At 39.7% G+C, this 24,772-nt stretch overlaps 2 protein-coding genes across 4 annotated transcripts in view; one reads left to right on the top strand and one right to left on the bottom strand.

Annotated features, from left to right (window-relative positions):
* The window catches only part of LOC125772037 (bifunctional heparan sulfate N-deacetylase/N-sulfotransferase), a 670,071-nt gene that overhangs the window by 501,775 nt on the left and 143,524 nt on the right, over positions 1-24,772 (top strand). For all 3 annotated transcript variants that reach the window (XM_049443355.1, XM_049443353.1, XM_049443354.1), the window contains exon 2: positions 18,440-18,598. The gene's annotated coding sequence lies outside the window, so the exon portion shown is untranslated. The remainder of the gene's footprint in view (positions 1-18,439; positions 18,599-24,772) is intronic.
* On the bottom strand, positions 9,187-14,850 carry LOC125772061 (alpha-tocopherol transfer protein-like). Its single transcript, XM_049443394.1, has 2 exons — positions 13,589-14,850; positions 9,187-13,516 (listed from the first exon to the last, which is right to left on the bottom strand). The coding sequence occupies exons 1-2, from the start codon at positions 14,321-14,323 to the stop codon at positions 13,262-13,264; spliced, it is 990 nt and encodes a 329-aa protein (XP_049299351.1). The 5' UTR covers positions 14,324-14,850; the 3' UTR covers positions 9,187-13,261.

Here is a 24,772-nt window from a genome sequence, read left to right as displayed (position 1 = left end):
AATCCGATGTTGATTTTGTGCTTATTGGGTTTCTTCTGGATATTGTGTGAAGGTTGATAATTTGTGCTGCTGGTGAAAATGTAGGTCAACGATAGATTCTGTTTGATTGATTAAATATTTTGGATTGCCTCCTTATTCAAATGGGGACTCTGTTTCTTATCTTGCTGACAGTAGCTGATGATTAATGTACTCATATCGTGGGCTTCAGAGCGATGAAGAAATTGGAAGAAAAAAAATCCACTTTAAATAGAAATGAATAATAAAAATGTTGTATGAAGAATTACTGATTTGCAGTTCAAATTTCAAGAACGCATCATTTTTTTATATATCTTAAACTAATATTTAACATAATGCGATAAATATATTAGTTGTTTATAGTATGAATAATACACGATCTCTTATCAATTTACAAATTCGTATTGCTAGAATTGATACAACCTTACCATTCACAGCGAAAAAAAACCTAATTCTTTGAATCAACATTCTTCTCAAGTTTGTCTGCGTAGACCATCACCTGACGGCAGCATTGAGTGCGTTTAAAGCGCAGAAGCTCCCCGAGTCAAGCACTTTGTGAACGCTAACGACACGACCATTAGAGGTTAATTCACGGTTACCAACGTGAGCGATTGCACTGGCTGGAATTGCAGCTTCCGGTTTCTAGCTGCATCCATGATGCGCCCTTTATAGTTAGGCTAACCTGATGCTAATTTACTTCAGTTCATAAAAAATGGCCATCCGCGCCGGTTTTTGAAAGAAAAAGGGGGGTTAGCATAACACAGTTGGGACCTTTTTGACGGGTGGTTGTTGTGTTCTTTTTTTTATGTTGAAGTCCTCCTCATACGCTTCACAGGAAGTGATGAATATTAATAAACCCTCGCTCAGTTTTTCGCTTCCCATTTGCTGCAGTTAGTGTGGCGAATAGTTCTCAGCTCCTCTTCTGGATGAAGGGAGTCTTTTTTTTTGTTTCTCTACACTTTCGCACCGTTTTGCTGCTTGTTTCCCTAATGCAATAAAGTCGTGAAAATGAATAGAGGAGAAGAAAAAGTAAAACGAAAAGCTTTCAGGTGAAACATCACCATCATGATGATGGTGATCCGTTTTGCATGGTAGCTGTACGGTAAGGTGGTCAATTTACTGACGAGATGGAAGACTATTTATTTAGGAGCTTTTTACCCCACGCTTTGGTTGCGGGTCCTTTTCTAGTATCAGCGGTACCGGTACGATATCAACAGAATGCCCGTCCACCAGTTTTTGCAATGGTAGTGAATGTTGGGTTCGAGAGTTTGACATGATATCCGTAGGCAATCCAATTTTTCCAGGCACGTGGGCGAGTGTACCGTAGAGCAGGAAGAAGAAAACCGTATCCGACACTAATTGACCGTTTGACTGGCTCGGAGTACGAAAGATGCGCCTTCGCTCTCGGTGATGCGCTGTCGTTGGGATTCGTCGGAATTGGAATATTTTTTTTTCCTCTAGAAATCTGAAACGGAACCGTTTTTCCGTCCCGGACGGGCATAAAGGTGTTACCAATGTACTTGATTATGGTGTCGCATTTGCACATCACCGGTAGGATAAAGAGACTAAGAATGTTTGAAAAAACAGTGGGCAAATGTGTGCAATTCGTGCATTTTTAGTGTACCTTACAGTGGGTAGATAAGACAGTTAATTTTGAGTGTATAATAACGAAGGAATGAATTATAATTAACACGTTCTAAGTGCATTTGTTTCATGAACTGAACTAACGACATTCGAAACAAGATGTGAAGTGTTTTTACTTCTATCTCTCACACCAACTACAATTGAGGTTAGGGACATGAACGCTTTCTAATTTAATAGCGATTAATATTGGACAGGGACAAATGTTATCACTACATTTGCTTGCTGCGTAATGGTGTACTTGCTCCATTATGGATCCTCTAGCGATGGAATCAAGGCATTCAGGAGTTCTTAACACTAGAACTACCAGACAATAAACAATAAAATTGTTCAGTTCAAAAATCTTCGGATTTAGGAACGCAAAAAGCAATAAATTATTTCTGAAATGGAGCGAATCTGGATGGGAACTATTGACATCATCTACACCAAGATGCATTTTCAGCAAATGTGGTTTAGAGTAGCACGTAGACGATATTCTTCCTAATACGTGTATTTTAACTTATCACACTCGTGTCATATATTAGTTGAAAGCTATCAAAAAGAAAAAAAATAACGTACACAAAAATCAACTGTTGTACAGATCAGGGAAATTCTTGAAAAAATTTCGTAGTAGTAGATTAACTTCTACTATTTCTGCCGAATATTTTGTGTATTCCTCAAATCTTGATAATTGTACTAACTAGAGTATAAGAATACAACACGATAAAGTCTTTAGGATTTCTGACATTGAAGATCGACCTCATAAGTCAGACTTGAATAGGAGGAATAGAGGAAGTGTCTTGTATTAGTCAATCCAGATCCTTGATAGTTGATTGATCAATGATCAAACGACTGAAGAATGGCTCCAGGAATTGAAGGACGATCTGAAAAATATGCAAAATAGTGAGCTGGTGAGCTGGTAACATCATTAGAATCACACCAGAAGACCCTCAATCCATCAGCAATGGTAAGTGATAACGTTGATTTCCACGTCAGAGAGGCTGGATTATCAGTCTGCAGCTCTTGTCTATATTTATAATAATTTAAAATTTAACCCTCTGGTCAAACATTGAAATGGTTCGTTTGTTTTAAACAAATTTGTAATAAAATTTAAAACACGACTGCACGTTTGCATTCCAAATCGTATCTTAAAATAAAATCGGAATGTGTTTCTACGAAACAAAACACTTCATTTGAATCGTTTTCTTCAACACTCGCTAAATATGAAGCCGGGTGTTGTTTATCCGCCTGTCCTGAGATCTGATTTGCGCGTAAAACGATGACAAGACAAACGATCCAGTCAAATCATGATCCCACGCACCAAACAAGCATTGCATTTTATTCCATTTTTTTGTAGTTTTAAAAAATTGTGTTGTGTTGAGTGCGGGCTTTAGCAGTATGTAGTACATCTAGACAGACGTTGTTTGATTGATGACGGTTTGAAGCTCGTTTGCACTGGAGGTCATCAAACCCACGAGCTGTTGATTTTGTCGATGTTTTTGGCAAATATTTTTTAACAAATTTTTAACAACCAGAAGAGAGATGGTTTTGTGAAGTGAAAACATAACTTTGCTCAAAACCATTTTAATTACTGCCCTGGGTTATGTAACTGTACCGCACATTTCTTATCAGGTGGTTTTGGGTCGGTTGATATTATAATATACGCTGCTGGTAGAGTACACAGAGAAACCGTGTGTGTTTGTGTCTGTCCCAGTAAGATAGGCTTGCATTCCATGCGTAGGAGTTGTTCAAGAGTGGGTCGATTTGGGTTATTATAATACCATTAGCCCTGCGGGGCTATAGAAGACTACAGGCGAGCCTTAGACGGGTTTGGTTCGAGAGCAAACAAAAGTGAACTCCAGTGAGGTGTCTTTTTTTTACACTGTGCGCGCGGGATGACGTTGGATGTGTTTTTGGGCAGGTTGAGTTCGTTTTCGAAATGTTTTATAAGGGTAAAAGAAAAGTTGAGCTATCTTCCCACCCGAATGGGTTGTGGGTGTAGAACCACTCAGCTAAAGGTAGGGAAAAAGTCAACTCTACTTGAAGGTGAAATCGAAGCGCTCGTCATCATCATCGTTATTGTGGTTTCACCCACGTAATATGCGAGACACCATTACACCATTGTGCGCCATCATTTCGGTCTCGCGCGTTAGTTCCAATCGAACGCCGGGAAACATCTAATAGAATCCGTTCCCGATTTTTTTTTCACGGCTCCGACCTGCAGGATTGGTGACAGTGGAAGATTTTTTTGTTTGGGAGCTTTGCTGGTCCAATCTACCCATCTATGCTGCTTTCAAACGCCCACGTCGTGAACATCAAACTGACATCCATCGATCCCACTAAAATCTCTAGCTCCAGAAGTGAGGAACGCCGAGCTTTATGCTTTTCACAGTGATGGGCTAAAGTGTGTGGTTGCATGTGTGATGTGATTTTTTATCCAAAAAAAAGCACACACATATAAACTCAAATTTGAGTGTGAGCTCTGGTGCAGTGGGAAGATGATGGTTCCGGACGTGTGGTAAAATCGCATCGAACGAAATCAGCATTAAATTGGGTGGTGTAGAGAGAACCGATGTGCATAATATGCTTATGTCGGTGCTGTGCTCTCGCTGTCGTTCCCTCATAGCAGCGAGATGGATCGTTAGGAAGATGAATCGTAACAAAAAAAAAACAGATATCCCCCCGTAAAACTTCCATCATTGTACCAGTGTTGCAGGTGTAGATGAGATCGATGAATACGTTAAGTTGTGCAAAGGTTTTGATTCCATATGCAGGTGCTCTGGGACGACATAAGGAAAGGCGGACAGGCTGTCCGTAACGAGCAAACGGGGTTGAAAGAATCAACGTTGTGCCACATCATACGAAGCCCGAGAACGACGACGGCGTTGATGATGATGATATGACATCCAATCACACGCCAATCGAGCTTTTCCCGAAAATCCACCAAAACGATCGTGTCACCATACTGGCACACTGTTCCGCCAAGCCCAATTTTTCCACCGGATCGATCGATGCTGGAAGCCAACCTTGTCTCCTTTTCAGATCGTTTTTATGCTCGATACCAATGAAAAAAAAAAACGGTCACAGACACACGTCTCTTCAGGTGCGTGACTTTATGGTTGCATCGGCAAGCCTGGCACACTTTCTCGCGGGTTCTCTTTTCCATTCTTTGCATGCGATTTGTGCTTCACGGATGGAAACTCGAAATGGAATCCTAAAGTTAAATCCCTTCGGCAAACAGTGCATGTCTAGGGTGTTGGGTGGTATTTTTTTTTTTGTTCCTTTATCTTTTGCCGGTTTCTTCGTGTGATGCGGTTTTCACATACGCGGCGCTTTGGAAGCATCGGTGAACCGATTTGTGCTTTGTCTGTCGCGGGAAGAAGGCGGGAAACAAAAACGATAGCTATCCAAATAACTTAAACCAAAACCTGGACACAATGCAAACAGAGGGTCTGGGCGTATCGTTGCATGAAATTGTTGCTAATAAGGTGATGATTAACGACCAATTACTAAAGAAAACAGTGGGACATTGTGTGTAAGGGTGTCACATTAATGGGGTGCGAATGAAACGCTTAGATAAGTTAGCATTCGAATGTGATTACATTTGAATCAACTGCCATTGTAATAGAGACATGTAATATGGGTCTAATGGAGTCTATCATACTTTAAGTTAAAATGTTTTAATTTTAAGATTGTATCTGTCAAGCAAAAGAACACATTCAATTTGTCAGTTTACCCCGTCGAGTAGTTTTCGACGATGCTGTGCCATTAGTTTCTGAATTTTCGTTTAATTTTCCAATAAATCAAACGATAAGATAAAGGAAAAATAGGAAAAAATTATAAATCATGCGCGTCAATATGTTAAACATATCGAATGGGTAAATTAACGACTGATGCCCCAGACTTGGGTGGTACGGTGGTGGACATGGCAACGTCGCCGGTTCGACACGACAGTACCAGGTATCAAATCTAATCTGTATTAAGAAATGACTATCTTACTACGGGTATTTTAAACTCAAGGAAAGGAAACCAAAATCTCCCTTGGGGTTGCGGTGTCTCAAAAAAATACCCTAAATTTATTATTAATTTACCTTAAATACGTTTTATAATGGCAAATATAGTTTTTCTTTGTGGTTCATTATTTCTATAGAAATGAGTAATTTTTAGTCGAAATGGAGCAAATTGTACCAATCACAATCTTTATTTTTTACACTCATAAGTACAGTGGAGCACCAATTATCCGTGTACCTTTTATCCGTGCATATTACACATTACATATTAACATATTAACTGCGAACCAGTGATGGCAAGAAATAAAAACCTAAATAGTAAATGATACAATTGGCTCAAGTACGACCAAATATAAGAGATTCATTTTGCAAAGTGCACCTAAGAATATTACCATTTAGCTTTAGAAAATTCCACCCATTACACACTAAACACTAATATTTATCAATAAAAAGAGTTGTGCCAATTATCCGTGAAATTCGCTTATCAGGCAGGGGTCGAGTCCCGATGATCACGGATAATTGGCGTTCCACTGTATTCCACTTAACTTGTCAAATTGCCTTTGAATCTGTTATTTTCACACTACTTATTTCTTATTTCTTATTTCTTCAATAATTCTAATAATTCAATAATAATTCTTAATTCTTCGATTGTAAACAGTTGAAAAATAATCATAGTAAAAAAAAAATAATCGTGTTGGAAGGTTCCTTTTCCAATTTAACTAATTTTGGTCATTGACAGCAGAAGTAAACCGAAAATGTTTCTATATGTAGCAGTAATATTTGAGCATAAACAAACAAAAATGTAGTCCCTTGAAACCTTTCTGCATCATAAATGGGTATTGAATAAATCTTTTGAAAATGTTTATAATTTTTAAACATTTTATTTTAATAATACGAAACCCTGTGTACCTTTTAAAATATTCAATATTTTGGAATTGTTAAAAATTTTGAGCCAAAACAAAGTTTGTTTTTTACATTACACTCGCTTTTATGACACGCATACATCAAAAGCATTTATATTGACATTTTAAAATGTTAAAGGGGTTTATACTATGACTTTAAAGCTTTATGTTTATTTTTTTGTAAACAAGAACATGAAATGAAAATGGGAAATTTTAATGAACTCTTGATAATTGATTAATATTTAAATAACATTTTTAATCAACTCATTTCGTTAGAATTCTTTACTCGCAGTATAAACTGTTCAATCAAAAACGATCCAAACTGTGGTGGATGGTGTGCAAAAATGAAAAATAATAAAACCAAAACTTACGCTGCCCTGTTGCTCTCTAGCAATCGTTTAACATTCTGCATTCGGTTTTTTAAAGAGCATCTTGCCAACCTGAACCATGTTTAAAGCACCACCGGTCTAAACAATATCGTTAAATAAAATACTGCCGAATATACTCCAAATGAAGAATGCGGAACACGCAAAGCCGTTTGCAAGCAACAACAGGCTTGGGGCGAAAACAACAAAAAAAAGCTTTGCGTAGGAGCACCGTTTGCAGCATTCCATTTTCACGCCCCGTTCTTGCGTCCTGGGAGCGCAAAAGGCAACAAATGGTCGTGGCATGCTCCAACGCAACTGCATGTAAACACAAAATAAACGAAAAGAGAAAAAAAACCCTTACCACCCCTATAAAAGAAAACCTCAAAAACGATTTTATGATATCACGTTTCATGGAGACGCCGGGTCCGAAATAGTCGTCACCGTTGTGTTGGTTATGCTTGCGTCTTCCCGCGTGAAGCATTCGGAATGCTGAATGAGCTGTGTTGTGCTCTTACAGCGACGCTCAGGGGACTCCGGCACACCGGCCTGTCAGATCGAACGACCGCACGAGAGCAGATCATTATTACCATGACACTCGAATATGGGCTTTATGATGGAGTCTTTATCTGTTTTGGAATGGCGCGGTAACGGTACGTGTCGCCGCCATCTATTGGTGGGCCGCCCGAGCCGCCCCAAAAACCAATAATTAACCGAAGATGCCGGCACCTCTGTTCCCGAGCGGCTATATACGCGTGTCAACTTACCCATCCAATGTAAGGAGAAGCAGTAAATCCCAGTTGACTAATAGGAAATGGCGGTGGTTCGGTAAATGGCGGGACTATAAACTCTTCAGAAGACCGTTTGTATGGTGGCATCTTTCGCGACAGTGAGCAAGAGCGGATATCATTGGGAAAATGAAGCGATTGCTTGATGAAGTGTCCTTAATCATGGTCGCTGAGTGCAAAATCGTCCGGTCGGTATTTTCGACGCCGGACGACCAATCCGGTGGCCATGTGCTAGGTGGGTGACTTTGATTCGAAATAGATTAACAATCATTCCGTTTAATTTGTGTGGCCGAACACCGAATCAATCGTGTGGGGTGGGCAAACATGGGCCGAAGAAACGGTGCTAATTTAATGTAGTGGTTGGCATTTATCATAATTATCCTTTTCCCATATGGTTGAAAGCATCGACGCGGGTGTTTCCTTTCCAGGCCTCTTGGACGGGGTGAAAATTATCGACCGTCCATCACCAGACAGGCTTGACATCATTATTCGCCATCCAGTATGCCAGTAATCAGCTAAACAGATAACCCACTCGAGCGCTCTTGTTGGGTTCATGCTAGTGGTATACTGTCTGGTACTACTGTTCGAGTTCTGGGCAATTGATTGTATGCCGGTTGCTGCTGGATCGTTGCCCGTGAGACGATTATTAGTGTTGGAAAATCGAATTCCCTACCGGTTTGCACACCGGTAATGATGAGACGGTAATGCTCCAGTTATGCTTGTTAGCTGATGGTGGCTTATGGTTGGAAGGTCCTTTGCAGGTATTATTTCTGGTTATCATTCGTTTGTTGTCGAATTCAATATTGTTGGAAATATGACTGTGTTTTAATGTAATGTATTGAATGTGTATTAATTACGTGATTTGGTCTTTAATTACATGAAAGAGCTTCTGTACAATGTGCAATGTTACGACCTTTTGCAAATTTAAATTGCTCGAATAATTTCATTCGCTGATAATGAACTCCGTATGTTGTTTATAACAACGGCCCAACGGGGGAAAGAAAGGGCTCGTTGCTGGACGCAACTCCTTATGTAATTAAGTATAAGTATAAACCTGCTTTAGTAAGAATATGTAACATTAAATTACTTACCATTACCACCACATGGATGTTGTTGCATCGTTTATCCGGGTTTATTCGTGCTGCTTGGAAATCGATGTTTCAAAATATATTTGACATATTAACACTGGATTTATGGCTACAAATTACTGGTTTCAAAATAATAGTAAAGAGTTGGGCACTTGAGGTTCTAACCTACAGAATGTCCAGAAAGCTCAATTGAAATAAATAAATAGTTGGAAAAGTAGAGGAAAAAGAAGACATGTTAAATACTAAATCAATTACGGTAAATACTGAAGACTTCAATAGTAAACTATAGAAAATGTTTAAATTCATACAAAACAATATACAATTCAATTTGGTGCGAAGTAAAATAGAACCGATTAAACCAACTCACCATACATTATCAAAATTATCAAAATCATTTTATTCATGTTTTTTGGTTATTGGGCTGAGGTCGGTCATATTAGAATAAAAGGGCATTTCACTATAGCATTTTCCATTTAAAACTCCACAGTTTTATATTAATTTTGGCTTATTTTAGTTGTGTACAATTTTTGGCATTAGGAAAAACGAAATTATAAAAATTCCACCCATTTTTTTTGATAATTGCCGCACAATGAGAATCATAACGATGATTGGTCATAAATAAATTCGATGTCTAAATAGTTAATAATAATTAAAAATATCAAAATACTTATAACATTGTACGAAATATAGTAACTAATATCAAAAATAGGATGAGAAAATCGATCAATAAATGGCATGATTAATATTGTGTGTATATCACTACAGCCAGGCTGTTCTACATGAATAAAAAAATGTGTATGAACAGTTAGATTAATAGTTATATTAATTTAAATTATATTGGAATATCTATTACCGCAACCAAGGGAACATGTTAATTTCCTATTCGTCGTGCTTTGTATGCTATTATTTAAATTTTTATCTTGATCACCCGTTCATCTTTTTTTTTTTACTTATTTTATGCTCCATGTATCGTGGGTTGCATAAGAACAGGCAATCCATATCTCAGTTTCTATCCAAGTTTTTATAAATCATTATTTATTTTTAAAGACTATGTTTTTTTTCTCTATCAATTACATTACGCAGGATTATTTAATATTCCTTGCAGCACATTTGTCAGAGTATCGTGTCGTCCTTGTTGGTACAATAAACCTTTTCCCCCGTTGCAATTTACTCATCTAATTGTTAGCGCGCCTTGGTGCTGATGTGTCCCCTGTTCGTTCGTCAAGCAACAAAAAAATCCATCAACGTTGATGAGACCCTTCCGTTCCCGGTTTGCGTGCGTTGTCAAGTGGTTCATAGTGATTATTTTAAATTCTTCCTCCTGCGATTATTTGCTCGCCTCTTCATACAAGCTCACGCCGCGCGGGTGTATCGTCGTAGCGATTTGTTAACACATGGGGTAAGCAAATGGAGAGGGAGCTTGGTAGTATTAAAATGCTGCTGAAAATCTACATATCGGAGAAGGAAAAAAACCTCTCATACCAGAACGAATGGTAGACGATGTTTGGACAAACGGGCGTTCAAAAAAAAAAAATGTTTAACAGTTGGAAAACGGACCATTTTTCTTACTCTATTTACATGCACAGAAATATTCTGCCCGTCTGGTTTGCCCTTTCAATCGCTTAAGCCATGGTACCGAATGGCGATATAGTATTCGGACCCCTTTTTGCAGGCATCAGAACTCTCTGCATAATGTTCGTCAAACACAACCTCATTGAGAACCGAGTGGAACCGTACGAAGCAGCAGTATGTCCCAATCAAATCGGCAAACATCATGTCACACGTCGTACCGTGTGGGTTTTGGGGTTGTACGATCGGTTTGGACGGGGTGGCACTGGAATATGATGGTGTAGCAGCTGCAGCTAGACCGCTGGTATGCAATATGCTTGCAGCATATGACACGGGAGCATGGATTGCCTTCTACATCCTTCGCTCAAACAGCGCTCCAATGATGAGTGAAGTACAAAAGTAAATCATGAAGATTGGATTTCATTTATGAGGCCATATTTATTCCTCTTCTCGCCACACCTATTGCCTTTCCCTCATCGCAGGAAAAAAGGCTGCACTCAACTCAAATGACAATTCTTTTCGTTCGTTTTGCTCGTTTCGTCTCTCCAACACGCAAGAGTCTGCTGCACCAAAAAAAAACAACTTTCCGGTGAGAAAGCATTTCCTTACATGTATTACAGTGGCCTTGGGTGCTGTGTACTCTTCTGCATGGTGCAAAACACGAACGGAAAATCGTATGCTATTCGCGTTGCACCATTTGCTATGTGTGGGAATATTTATTTAGTTTTTACTCCACCGTAAAATGTCACACATTTGTACATCAACCTAGCATCAAAATCCGTGCCCGGTATCAATCTTGACGCTTCTTGACGTTCGCTCTAGGAGTGCTGGACTATCATAGCTGTGTCATAAGTTTGTGAAGAATGAAAGGAAGGAATTTACCGTTTATGGTATGTGTAGGATACGTTCTGGAACTCCCATAGGAATAGTAGTAGTTGGTAGAAAAAATCCTAAATTTAAAGCTAATTTTACTTGTTTACATTGCTTCTGAGTGTTTAAAGGATCGTTCTTACACCAATAACTATTTTACTATTTAAGTTTTTGAATATTGAAGATAAGAAATAATTCTTTTTAAATTAGTTACTCTAAATGTCATCTACCTACTGCCGGTTTAATGATCAGTTATGAAATTTGAATAATTTTAATACAACCAAAAAGAAAAATGTCAACCCATTCGATGCATAGGTCAGCTGTTCTTCAGCGAAAAAAAGAAAATGCTACATCTGCACAATGGGCAATAATACACAAAGGATAAGGTCAATGATTATATCTTGACCTAAAAAATTATGAATTTAAAATTTATCATAAGATGGAAAAGAGAGACACTTCCTGTAGAAAGTGTTTTGAGTTTGAGTATTGAACTATGCCGAAATATTCTTATCCAAAGAAGAGATGGGAGGAGGAGGAACCAAACCCTTGCAAGCGAACCCACTACGCCGAAGAATGACTTATGGTGTCATACGATCATTGCTGTTGTGTTTGCCCGTAGTACTAGGATTTTTGCAGTATTCAAAATAGGATAGACTAAGGCTGGTGGCAGTGCTCCGACAGTCGTACAGTCGTCAGGGATCTGACAGATAAAATCGGATGACAATTTTGGCTGCTGTTAAAACCCATACAAAATTTTGAAAAAAATCATGTACGACTGAGCAATGCCACCAGCCTAAGTAAACACCAATTAATAAGAACCCTATTGTTTATTGGAATTCAAATTTTAAAAACATAGATTTTATAATGCGCTTGTTATGTAAAGACACCCTAAAAGCTTTAAAAAATTAATAAATTATTGCCACAATTAACAAATTTAAAAATTATTCTTAGTTAAATTTTCTCCTATTTGTTCGGGTTGTAAAAATAAAAAAAAATCAAGTTTAGTTCTCCATTTTCTTGTTTGTTTTATTAAAATTTAAAACCACATATCAAGACCAGCCGTTTTTTTATCCTTACTTCGATGTACTTATTTGAAACGTGTCCTTTCTCGAGGCATTCATTCCTGTTTTTTGACACGCGATATGTTCGTGTGTGCTAGTTACGTTGTAGCGCACTGGTACTTTATTTTAAGACCACAATCATCGCTCCGGTTTATATCGTGCGCTGATTTAGTGTCCCTGTTTTGCAGTAACGTTCTTGGATGGTTTTTGCTTGTCGTGTTCTACAAATCCGCTCTGATCTAAACTAGCTCATCGTCCTTTTTATGTGCGCCAAATAGTTCTCTTTTTTACGGCTTTTATATACGGGTTGGATTTTTTTTTCTTCAACCACACAAGCTTGTGCTGTAGCACACTTCAAGCAGCTGACCTTATGTTTTTAGTAACGGTTGCTTACAAGGTTATAGTCTTCCCCTTGAGCGAGCTTTAGGTCGCGAGATGATAGCTGAGAAACCTGTTGTTTGAAGCTGTCTTTTTTGACGATTGGAACCAGATCTGCTGCTGGTTAGGGTGCTAACTGAAATATCAAAGCTGCCCACAATCCCTCTTATAGCGGTGTGTATATTTTATGTTGGAGCTTATGTTTTTTTTTCTTAAATCCCTACTTTCTCGTTTCACCTCGTTCGTACGAAATGCGGGACGTACTCAAACACTAATTTGCCGTATCATATTCCAATTATGGTGGGTGTAGGTTACACAGAAGATTGAGTTGTAAACCCGCATACGGTTGTGAACGCGCCATTTGAGGAGGTGTATAACGGACGAAAAGGAAAGATTATGAATGTAGGCTGTTTAAAATAGATTAAATTTTAAATGCTGTTATGGTTCAATTCAGTTTGGAGTAATACGCTATTACTAATTCAGTGTGCTTGAATGCGTAAAGGATTGAAATTTATATTTAAAGTAAAAAGAGATTTACGCCAGTTTTTTGTGTCTGTAAAACCTGTCTTTTTTGGAGACATTTGGGACCATTAATTTAATCGAGCTCCAGCTTACGGAAGCTTCCAACTGCTCCACCCTCGATATCATCCAACATAGCGTGCCGTGAGTAAGGTTCATCATGATCAAGGTCGATCTCCATTTCGTCTAACGTTAACATGCGCTCCCGGTAACGCTCACACTGCTCGCGAAATACCCGAATATGCTCGCTTATCGGTTCCTTACCACCGTATTCCTTTGGCAGCAAGTTTCGATCAATCTTTTCCGCTAGTTCATCATAATTACGAAACAACTGAAAAAATAGATGAAATATTTTTAGCACACATTTGTCTGACATTTCGCACTCTCAACGCGAAACACTTACACTGCAACGGTTGCGGATCTTTTCGTTCAAAAATCCCAACAAACCATTTACAATCCACAGTGCACCAGTCGGTACGTTAACAGCGTAGATCACTTGACAGCGTAACGGTACGGCGTTGTTAACATAGTGCGCCACCTGCCGTAACACGCTCAGCGACACTATGCTGTGATGGGCTAGCTGCAAATGCTGCAGGTCAAAGATAGCCACCGCACCAGCACACTGGAACAGTGCATCCTCACTGTACGCCTCAGCCAATAATGCATGCATACGATTGCTATGATCGACGGTGTAACGCTTCGGATCAAGCAATCCCCAGTCGCACAAACTCACTAGACATCCGTCTGGGGTACGTTCCTTCAGTGCGTACAGAAATCCGATATCGGTTAGATCTGCCAGCTCCGGATCGTGGATGTCCAAGCGTTGAAACCAGGCTGGATGAATAATTCTAGCTGCTAAATAACGCTCGAGCACCTGCGATGCACCGAGGAAGGAGTGTTTCCTAGCGCGTAGAAAACGCAACAGAAAGCGAGCATCCGTACGGCACTGCCGAATGTGTGGATGCTTTGCGATCCACTCGCGCAGCTGAGCTAGATTTTGTTTCACAATTGAAGGATCCTCACGAATTGTTTCCAGCGTTTTGTCGATTGTTTCAGGACCTTGGGGATTTTCGTACTCATCATCGTAGACCTCTGGAGACTTTTCCAGGCACGGTAAAGACAACGGTTTAGGTGTCATGCCGGTGCGAATTATTAAATATAAACTGAAGCTACGTATACACAAATATGACACTTTGAGAACGACTCGAGAATTAGTCTTCTATACCACTGGCAGTTCAAAAATATACTAAGAGCAAATTGTCATTAGACGATGGATTAATATAGCTTTTACCTCTGTAATGTGCTATGATGAAACAGATTAAACCGTGTTTTAAATGACGAGTAACAGTTTGGTGAACAAAAAAAAATCTGATTACGATCTTGTCCTCAAGTTTCACGATGAAAACTTCCACGCTACTTGATATATTTTTTTGTGCGTATGGTTAAGATAGCTCTTTCGGTGCCTTTAGTTCATTCATGTTTGCATGCAGGGGGAAAAAGTGGCAAGAGCAATATCTCTTACTGACGTAATTTGGTACTTGGTAAGGACAAATGTTTTATATTGCGTGGTTGAGATGTTTCTTGAACAAGTGTGACGTACTCATTTTACGTAGCCATGAGACCAATGTTGGCTTTGAACTGTCTAAGGCCGTGCTCGGTAAACTTCGTGACGTCAAGAGCACGATATCTTAAAAATGGGCATGAGTTTTAAAGTATCAAAATGTGATATTGAGTACTTGAACTCAAGTTCTTATTGTTCTAAAAAAATTTCAACAAACTGTAAAATTTATTCGATTATTCTTACGAATCAAGTAACTTGGTTAAACAGAAGCAAAAATTTTTAGCCAAATTTTCAATAGTTTCATGAAATGAACTATTTTTGACGAAAATCCATAATATTCTTGGCGAGGCAGCCGGTGTATATGATAAACACACCGTTGCACACCCGTCCACTCGTAGCAAGGACTTGACTATCCGGTTACGTGGTAACAATAAGTCTAATATGCCAAAAATGGCCGACATAACCTTAAAGGTCGTTAAGCCAACAACAGAGAGGAGATCTTCAAGCGAATCGCGAACCATGCTTTGTCAACCACTGGTCTATAGATATAATTAAGTACGTCACCAAGGCAACTCAAAGTGTTTCAAATGAACTTGAACTTGTGCCTTTTTGTGGTGGGATATTTAGACGTCGAACTTAATAGCAATATTTTGACAAGATCCTGTATTAATTTGTTCCGTTCACGAATATATCACGAATTTCGTGGATATAATCTCAACTTACTTATAGTAGCTAAAAAATTTATAAATCGGACACCTAAAATATATACATCGATATACTGTAGTCTACGATTTTATGGGCAAGTTCCCAAAAGCCGTATAAATTTCACCTTTACCTACAAATTGAGGTGCCCACTCCGACAAATATTCAACAAATAAGAAGACTTTTGAATAGACACTTATTTTGTGGTTATTTTTTATAATTCGTACATAATATCCTTTTGTCTCACGTCAAACCTGTAGGTTCCCAAATGGTCGACATATTAAACTTATTGCCATCTCCTTGTACGAGCATACTTTGCACAACATTTTTCCCTCGACAGACATTTCATGTTTCCTGCTTTCGCATTTTTTCCCCATTATCAAGCTAGTAGAATATGGTAGCTACTTGGGGATAGATTTTTCACCATTCCGCCATGTTTGTTGCTCTTCCGGGGAATACACACTGTGGTGCTCGTTGACTATCTCTTCCAAGGTTAATACGCTTCGGGATCGATAAATAAAGCGTGGCACGAGCGAGGGAAGCAAACGCGAGTCCCCAACGATGGTCGGGTTGCCGTCGTTATTTGACGCTTTGCCAAATCCCAGCGCTTTCGTACACAAGGGATGTTGGTCTATCGCTCCCTTGAACTTGTCCAGGACGTTGGGAGGACGTCATAAAAAATCGAGTGTGCACTTCCGATGAAAGTACATGATCGAAGTGAAGCATTCAGTGACGATGGTGTGTGTGATGTGGCAAGAGATAGGACGGAATGCGTACTAATGTACGGGAGCGCACCGGTGGTCGTCCTTTTTTTGCGGTTTATTTGCCGTTTCTTTATGTGTGGCTCTAAAAGTGGTAACCGGTGGTCGTACGAAGCTGTACGATAAATATCATCTTGATGCCGGACGCGGCTATTGTGCACGACGGAATGGTCCGGCAATCAGCGATATCTACAACGGAGCCTTGTGTGCTGTATAAGCGGTCGTAAAGCGATCTTCCAGCCCATCCAACGATACAGGCGTTACTTGTTCGGGCTGGACATAGAGAGGGAGTATGAGCATCAACTTAAGACTGAATTTAATCTTATGTATAGAAGGTTAATTTTCATATTCATGGAAACTACTAAAGCGATTTTCAGAATACTTATTGAACATTATATTTTTTGTTGGTTTCAAAATATGTCAGTATCTGAGAGGATTTTCCTAATGCTAGCGATTGCTGAATCTATATCTACTGTATCATTAATCATGCACATAATCCCCTTTTTTCTGCATGTTACAAGCTCTTTCTCGATCCCGTTTATACATCTAAAAAAATGTGCTTCCCAATGAAATACTAATTGGATTGCCTCGGGGTTTAGTCCATTGCAAACGCACACAAACAAAAATGGCTGCCAACCGTAATATTTGACGTCGCTTTGCAAATATCGCCCGAAGGCTTGCGAAGGCTAATTGAAACGATTTGCACTTAAGATCCGCAATTTATTGCACATGTCGTACGAAGTTAAATGAAAATGGGTACGAGAGTTGCAAGGGGTTCGGGCAGCGCGCCATGATGGGAGGCTGTAACGAAATATGCAATGATTGGATTTCAGTCACATTTTATCCCCTTGATCGCTTCATCTGCAGCTTCTTCCATGTTCTTAAATCCGTTTACGGCAAAATTTTATTTTAACCATATGTCGACCACCACATTTTGCCATACTGTTACTGGGGAGCTGGTACGAAAATGTGTGAACGAGGTGGGGGTGAATGTAATTAAATGCAAATAGTTTCGATCTGGTTGCAACCGCATGGGCGGGTGGCTCCCTTCAATGTTTAATGTGGGTTGGGTTTGTGGGTACTGATTTACCTAGCTGTAGAAGCTCGTTGAATGAACTTGTTCACGGTACTGAGTCAATCTCGTTCAAATGAATGAATGGTACAATTTTTTCTTCTTCATTTATGAATTTTGAATTAGCAACGATTTACAATTTTTATGCTGTAAAGTAGTGATGTACGTACTGGAATCCACTAATGGCTCCGGAGCTTGTTCGTACCTAACGGCACTGGAGTTTACTCCTTACTAACTGCTCCGGATCATGGTTCGGACTTCAACCCGGAGCCGTTTGGGAATCAACGGCTCCAAAGCAGTTTCCGGATTTACGACTAATGATCCGGAGTAGTGATACACGCTTTGAGTCGAACCTAACGGTCCGGAGCCATCTGTAACCCGTAGATGCAAATAGATACATTAGGTGCATCGAGCTCAGTAGGTGCAAGATAACATAACTTCGATTCGATGGTGTAGCAATATGGTGTTGTTGATATTACTGAACCTACTTGTATTTCACGTCGGAATCGATTACGATTGTCTTGCAATCGACTCTAGGACGATCCATGACATGAATCGTATTATTAAATGAATCATCACTACTCTGGAGTCAACTTCAAACTAACGACTCCACAGTCGTCTTCGAGCTGACCGTTAGTTCCCGACTCCGAAATAGCTTCATTGCACTTCATGAAGAACGATCTGGGCGTATTGCTAATTTTTTTTGTACTCAACTTAATACTTTAAACAAACCACCACAACAACACTTTGGAAAAACTACTGCAGGATAGTCGAAGAGTTATAAGTTGATGACCTATCACATCATGTTTTTTATCTTTTTTGGCTTATTAATCTTTTACAGAACTAAATACAGACACAAAGATGTGAAATGGCTCCAAATATGTCTTTAGGCGGTGAGAACCATCTCCATTTTTCCCATCGCTTCTATCGAAGTTACTGAAGTTCGAATTAGAATTTCTCTTCTTGACTGTTTTATGTGAAAGTAAGATGAGTTATGCACTCTTTCCATGATTTAATTTTAGTATCCTCATAATCCCATTTTCCTAAAGCTTATGTGCTTATCTCCACACACTAGTCAAACTGCACTTGACGGCCGATTCCGGTCTGCTCTAACCGTATGCGAGACTCTAATGTCATTACAATTCCGTTTACTTTCAGAGATAAATCTGTCAGCACTTAACTGCCATTTCCTTTGCCTCCCCGGGACGATCGATCGGTGGTGGATAATAATTGACAGCTTGTTTCAAGAAGGCGTGTGAAGTACCGAAGATAGTACCGAACAACAACAAAAAAGGATCCCAGCAAAAAAAAAGCAAGGTAGGTATTGCGTACGTGGCACAAGATCTTGCACGCTTTGCGCGCAAATCCCTTCTAAGTTTGTATCCTTTGCCTGATTGAATTATTCTATCTACTTTTCCGTGCTCAAGATGGCTAAGGATAGCAGTGCGCGAAACCGAACATAAAACACCTTCTCTAAGATAGCCGAAAAAAAAAATCGGCGAAAGCAAAACTGGAGGAAGCGCCAAAGTAGTTGACTAATGGTACAGCTCTTGAAGCGTTCATAATTAATTCAATACCTTTACCGAGGGAAAAGTTTTCTGGCCAACTTTTTTTCTGTTTGCTTTTGTGCTTTCACTCTCAAGCACATTCCGTTTTTCCGGCGAAACCGTCCTATAATGAACCAGGGAAGAACGTGTGTGTGTGTGTGTGTTTTTACCCCATTTTACCACCAACTAATCTTGTCATACACGCAGTTTTTGCTTCTACATTGACCGTAACACTGAAAGCTCGCACTGTAAACGGTTGATGAGTGGTAAAGTAAAGCTAAAATGCGTCCTGTTCCGGTTTGCTTCCAGCAAGAAATGGTTCATTGGACGATCGTTTAATACCATCATACGGAAGAGTGAATAGGTACTGTGTGTCACGCTCCTTGGAATAGGATATTTTACCCACACCAGGCATCCTGTGACTGTCTGGCTAGTCGGTGTCGAGAAAGTTAATAGGTAACTTTTCCCATCAATTGTTCCCAGTGGTTGGAATAGGCTTGGAGATCTTATTATTATTATTTTATTTTTGGAGTAATCTTATGTTCACCAGAGTGTTGAAGTTGTGGCAAGGCTTTCATCAATTTTGCACCACTATATGGAGAAAGATGAGGATCTATTTTTATACTGTGCTCCTTATGTGAAATCCCCAGCGCTAGTGGGTAGATCTAGCCATCGGGAACAGTTCCTTGAAGGAATCCGAAACCACACGATGATGATGAAAGGTCTTTTCGGTGATGATGTTCAAGCATCACGCAAATGGCACATCACACCGTCTCTATTATTCCGTAGTTTTCTTATTGGACCGCCTCATACGTCAAGACGCATTGTGACTTTGAGAGGTCGCGTGTTTTTATTTGGCATAGCAGAAAAAAAACACGAAGCCTAAGCTAGGATTTTCCAGACCCCCTACCGGAGCTTGGTGCATTATCATCATTTGACCCACCGGTTCATGGGTAACAAAAATCGAGGTAAAAAAGGTAGCAAACGGTGACGTCTAGCCCCATGGCTGAATCGCGCCACCATGTCTGGTAGAAGTTCAATTTCCGTTTCATCGTTTTGGGTCGCACTAGCAGCGGGAGTGTTGGGTTCTTTCCGCTATTTTTCCTCGCTGCTTTTGCTTTCGACACACACATACACCCGCCACCGATCCTTGACTTGCTTTCCGTTTGATCTATCTCATCTCCGAATCATCCAATCAGTGTGCTTGGTTTGGCATGTATGTACTAGCGCTGCCTGACCCTGATGAGGTTTTCCGTTGTCGTTTCTGGTGTGTGTGTGTCCGTTTTTTCGCCTTCGTCGGAACCGCTGTCTTTCGTACCCGTGCTAGGGACGGGAAATTAATCGTCTTGATTGAACGACGAAAATGATATTTTCGCTGATGAGAGAAGCGGTACTGTTCGTGTGTCCGCGCACGTACTTATGCTCTTCATAGTACGATCTTTTTGTCCTTTTTTTTTTGCTTCACAGAGAATCCTTCGCTACCAGCACAGTTTTTGTATCCTTCAGAGAGTGTGATCTATGCTGTACCATCATCCAGTTAGAGGTGGAAGGTGACGGTTTGTTTTTGTACAGTTTGTGATTTTGGCTGTTGGTGTTGCGGAATCTAATTTGCCTTTTCGGTACGACAAATGCCCAAGCAAAAGAGATGACAAATTGTTTTATCGTGGAAAAGATCTGATTAGAAACGATCTACGAACGCTTTTGCGTTGATGATGTGTGTTGTTCTCGAGGGTGATATTAATGTCGGCAAACATTTGTCAACTATAGGAACCATAATTCTTTTATCTTTTGGGAAGCATGCTGGTCAAAATAACATGTACATTTGTGTGTAGCTTTTATTTTGCTGTGGTGTTCAGAAAATAGAACTATTTTTTTGGCTGGTACATGTTGATAATTGGTTTTGATTTTCTTTCTTTCTGTTATGTTCTAAAAACTTCACCTATTTTAGGTTAAATGTCAAACAACAACAACAGTATTATTGCAATAAGCGAATAGTGCTTAGAGGGCTTCATGTTATAACTTTTAAAATACTTTTTGTGGAGGTTAATATAGCACTAATGGCTTAGTACTCCTATATGTGTAATGTGTACTCTTCAGCTCTCCTATACGGAATAAACTCTCGAAACGTTCTGAAAAAATATCCTTTAACAAATTGGAGAATGGTGCATTCCTAGAACTAACCAATATGCAACGAACTTAGATTCCTAAGGCTCTTGTTGATTGATCATTTTAATCGAATTATACCTGACAACTCAACTTGGAAAGTCTTTTTGATTCGCCAAAAACCTACAGGAGAAGCGTGAATTGAGGTGTTAATTGCCAAGTAGGGATGACGTTGATGTGTTGTGCAAATGACGGCAGAATTGATCCAATTCTGGAAGATCTGGCGTTTGAATGAAAACATCACAAACCAAAAGTTTCAAATATTTGCACATATTGGCAAAGGAAGTAAAGCTCAATATCGCTAATTCCAATGATCTAAAATCAAATTCGTTATATAGTCTTAGAACGTCGAAAGTCAAGTCATATTTACCCATACCCTGTTGTAATACATAAAAACAACCCCGGCTGATAGATGGAGAAAAGTATGATGTGCTCTATGTAAGACAGTCAACTGAAGCTTCACTATATCCATCCAGATCCAAGAATAGCAATTCTGTCAGATCACCGCGGGCAATGCGTTAGTGTAGATAAAGAAAGTTTTCTCGTTATAGTTTCTAATTAGCGACAGAATCAACTATGCGGCTGTACTCTCACTGCCCCTAAAGTTCACTTTCTTCGTAATGTCCGGTACCGCTGTCTTTTGTGGTAAAGCTGCTCCTTACAAACGCTAGTTTCATTTGACAGCTGCATAACTTTTCCTCTTGTGCATCTCCCTTCTGGAGCTACGGGTTGTGATGTATTTCGCGTGAAAAACTTATACTCAGCTCGTGCGAGATCTTAAGGTCTCAACACCGATGACGCTAAAATGTTGGTCAGAGAATAAAAAGTTTACGTGTGAAATGGATGATTCTTTAGGAGTTTGGTATACTTTTTTTTTGTTCGTATCTGCGTCGTTCCAGATGATTTCTTGTGAAAAGAGTTACCCAATCTATTTCTTTCTTCTTCTTTTTTGTTGTTGGGGAATAGTGTGCGTATTGATTTCCCCTATATCCCTGTTTTCCCATTTTAGACGGATACTTATACCTTCATTCTAGCACATAAGAACTCGCCAGCTCGAGTGTACTTAGCGCTTTCATGTACTGTAGCGTGCATTTTATGTTTCCGCTTCATTTGATCATCTATCGTGGGCAGCGTATCTGGTTTAATTACTACTTCAACAGCATTCTTTCTTCCGGTAACGGTACAAACGCGTGCCGGGGAGTCGTAAACAAGTCAATAAATGACAACAACTGCAGAAGATATATGCGTCCCGTGTAAGACCTTGCCTATGGAATTCCAAAAATGTCGCCCCCAAACATGTCACCCACAACTTCCTCTCCCCACACGGCGAGGCGTGATATCTTCTTTCTGCATCGCTCGTACGCTCGTGTATACTCGGCGTTCGTCTGCCTTTTTTTATGTTGTTGAATGGGTGGAACAATATCCACAAAAACCTGAGGTTCTTGGTGTGTGTTGCTGTCGGTTGTTTCTCGCCGATCCGTAGCCATTAGTTAGGATGAAGGCCGGGTGGCGTAAGAGTGCGTTAAGATGTTTTGAGATGAAGAACAACATCCACTGATGCCGCCGTTACCGTCGTTGTCGCTCGAGTCGCATTTAGCTGCAAGCGACACGGAACTGTCACTGTCAGCCACTGTCTTGTTTACCTCTGTTTCTTTCATTTTCGTTTCTTGTGTTGCTAGTGCTTTACCCATTTGTTTGTTATTGTTTTCTTTGAGTTTTGTAGCGTTTCTGTTGTTTTTTCTTTCTTTCTCCCTTTTTCGAATTTTGTTCCTTTAATTCAAAGCGTCGCGCCGCTTTTTATGCATTTTTTTTGTTTTGTTTTGTTGAATCAAAAAACCCAACATGACTGAGTAGCACCTGCGACTGACAAACAGTCGTCCCGCCAAAAGATAGAATGCGTATGAATGTGTTTATTTGTTTCTTTCGCTTGTTTCATACACACACACACACACACATTAGAGTGCAAATTAATTGTGTCGCCGCAGACGAAAATACCAACCGAATGGCACTTGGGCTGGGCATAGGATCTCATACGATAATAATAATAATAGTGTCGTCCAAACGGAACGAAGAGATCCATTTAATCTAGCAAATGGCGATAGCAATTGGGCTGGCGCCATTAGCAAAGAAGTGGGTGGCCGGGCCGTAAGTAGAGTGAAGTGTTCGTCTGTCTTGTGTCTTGCGGTGATACAATGATGCCGGGCCCGGTACTACTTCGCTGTTTGGGTGCGTAACAAATCAGGCGCTCAGCCCCACACCTCGTGCGAAGTGATGCGCGATGGTGTTGATGATAATATTCACGACGCTGACAGCTGCTGGATGAGTTGTTGACGGGGGTGCATCACGAAACGGTGAAACCAATTTGTGACGAACGTCGTTTGTAATAATTTCAATAAGTTTACCCGGTACTGAACAATTGGCTGGGTCAGTATTGAAACACGGTGTAGCTGTGGTAATCGGATGTAATTAGTTGTTTCTCGGGAAGTCGCTGAGTGCGCTGTAATGATTGTTGTGGGTAATTCTACGGAAAGACACAATTCAATATGCATATTGTGCAAATTTTCATAATCAAATATTGCAAGCTGACATTACTGACGTTCTGTTTGGTTTCAGAATGGCGCCATTAAGTAAGCTGATATTAGTGAATTCAAATTGCAATTACTGTAATTGACAAATTATTTCTTGCAAAGTTTGTTCTGAAAACATTGCCACAATTACTCAAAATACTTTCATGAGTTTTTGGAATAATGAAAAACGAATTGAAAATAAATTTAATCGTACAGAATTACTTATGAATTTGAACAACACTAAATATACAGTAGATTTTTTAATTAACACTAGCACTATCAAGAGTTTTAAGCGTTTATTCTTAGGTACTTTCTAAACAATTTCCAAGAGCGGGTTTACTTTTTAATATTTTTTGGAGTTCGTACTAAGGGAAAAACATGGGATAGTGTCCTACGTCAATAAATTTTGAGTTGTTTAACTCCCAAAAAAAAACAAATAAAAGGATGAAAATGAAGCGTTCCAGTCAAAATTACTGGTTCGGTAGTTCTAGTGTTGAAATTCCCGGGAGCACAGCGTGTAGCGGAGTAAAATAACACTCAAAATAAATATTCTAGGAATTCATTTATGACCGTCAAAAATGGATTTCTGACAGTAATGTTCCGAACTGATAGATTAATTTTCTCGGATTACCCCGGGAGCTAATAACGTCTAATACCGGTATTAATTGAGATCTCCGTAGTGAATGGTGAACAACTTCGTTTTTTTTCTTCTTTCATATTGTAGCTATTTTCATTTTGTTCCATCCAACAGTTAACCGCCTGCCCATTCCTTCATCAATCCAATCATAAAGTCTGAATGATTCATATTTAAGCATTTTCTGCAGCATTTCCACTAGCGGCTACTACTGCTGCTGCTGCTGCTTCAAAAGTCGCACATCACGCTAATGAGCTTTCCGTCCGAAACTAATCAAATATTCCCACTTCTTACCCTCGGCGTACTTGACGCTCTTATGCTCTTAGCTGTCGTCATAATTATCATTCACCCGCGGGTCTCCGGACAGTCACAGTACTTCGTCTGTTTTATGGTGCCTCCCCCCGTTTCAATGTGGCACCATAGACGATGAGATAGCGGATGAATTGATACAGAAGTGATGTGTTTTTTTTTATTTTGTTCTTTCATTTGCTCCTCATTTGATGAGTGAAGCATTAACGAGCCAGAACAGCTCGACCGAGATGCTAATGCTCTCTGCCCCCATTCCCCGAGGGCTTTATTA

Source organism: Anopheles funestus, chromosome 3RL, assembly GCF_943734845.2.
Source record: "Anopheles funestus chromosome 3RL, idAnoFuneDA-416_04, whole genome shotgun sequence".
In the NCBI taxonomy this organism is placed as follows: domain Eukaryota; kingdom Metazoa; phylum Arthropoda; class Insecta; order Diptera; family Culicidae; genus Anopheles; species Anopheles funestus.
This window is presented reverse-complemented; position numbering and strand designations above follow the sequence as displayed.

Coding starts and splice junctions, on each gene's coding strand:
- LOC125772061 (XM_049443394.1), bottom strand. CDS start 14,323: ATGACACCTAAACCGTTGTCTTTACCGTGCCTGGAAAAGTCTCCAGAG. Junction 13,517..13,588: donor AGATCCGCAACCGTTGCAGT/GTAAGTGTTTCG, acceptor CTATTTTTTCAG/TTGTTTCGTAATTATGATGA.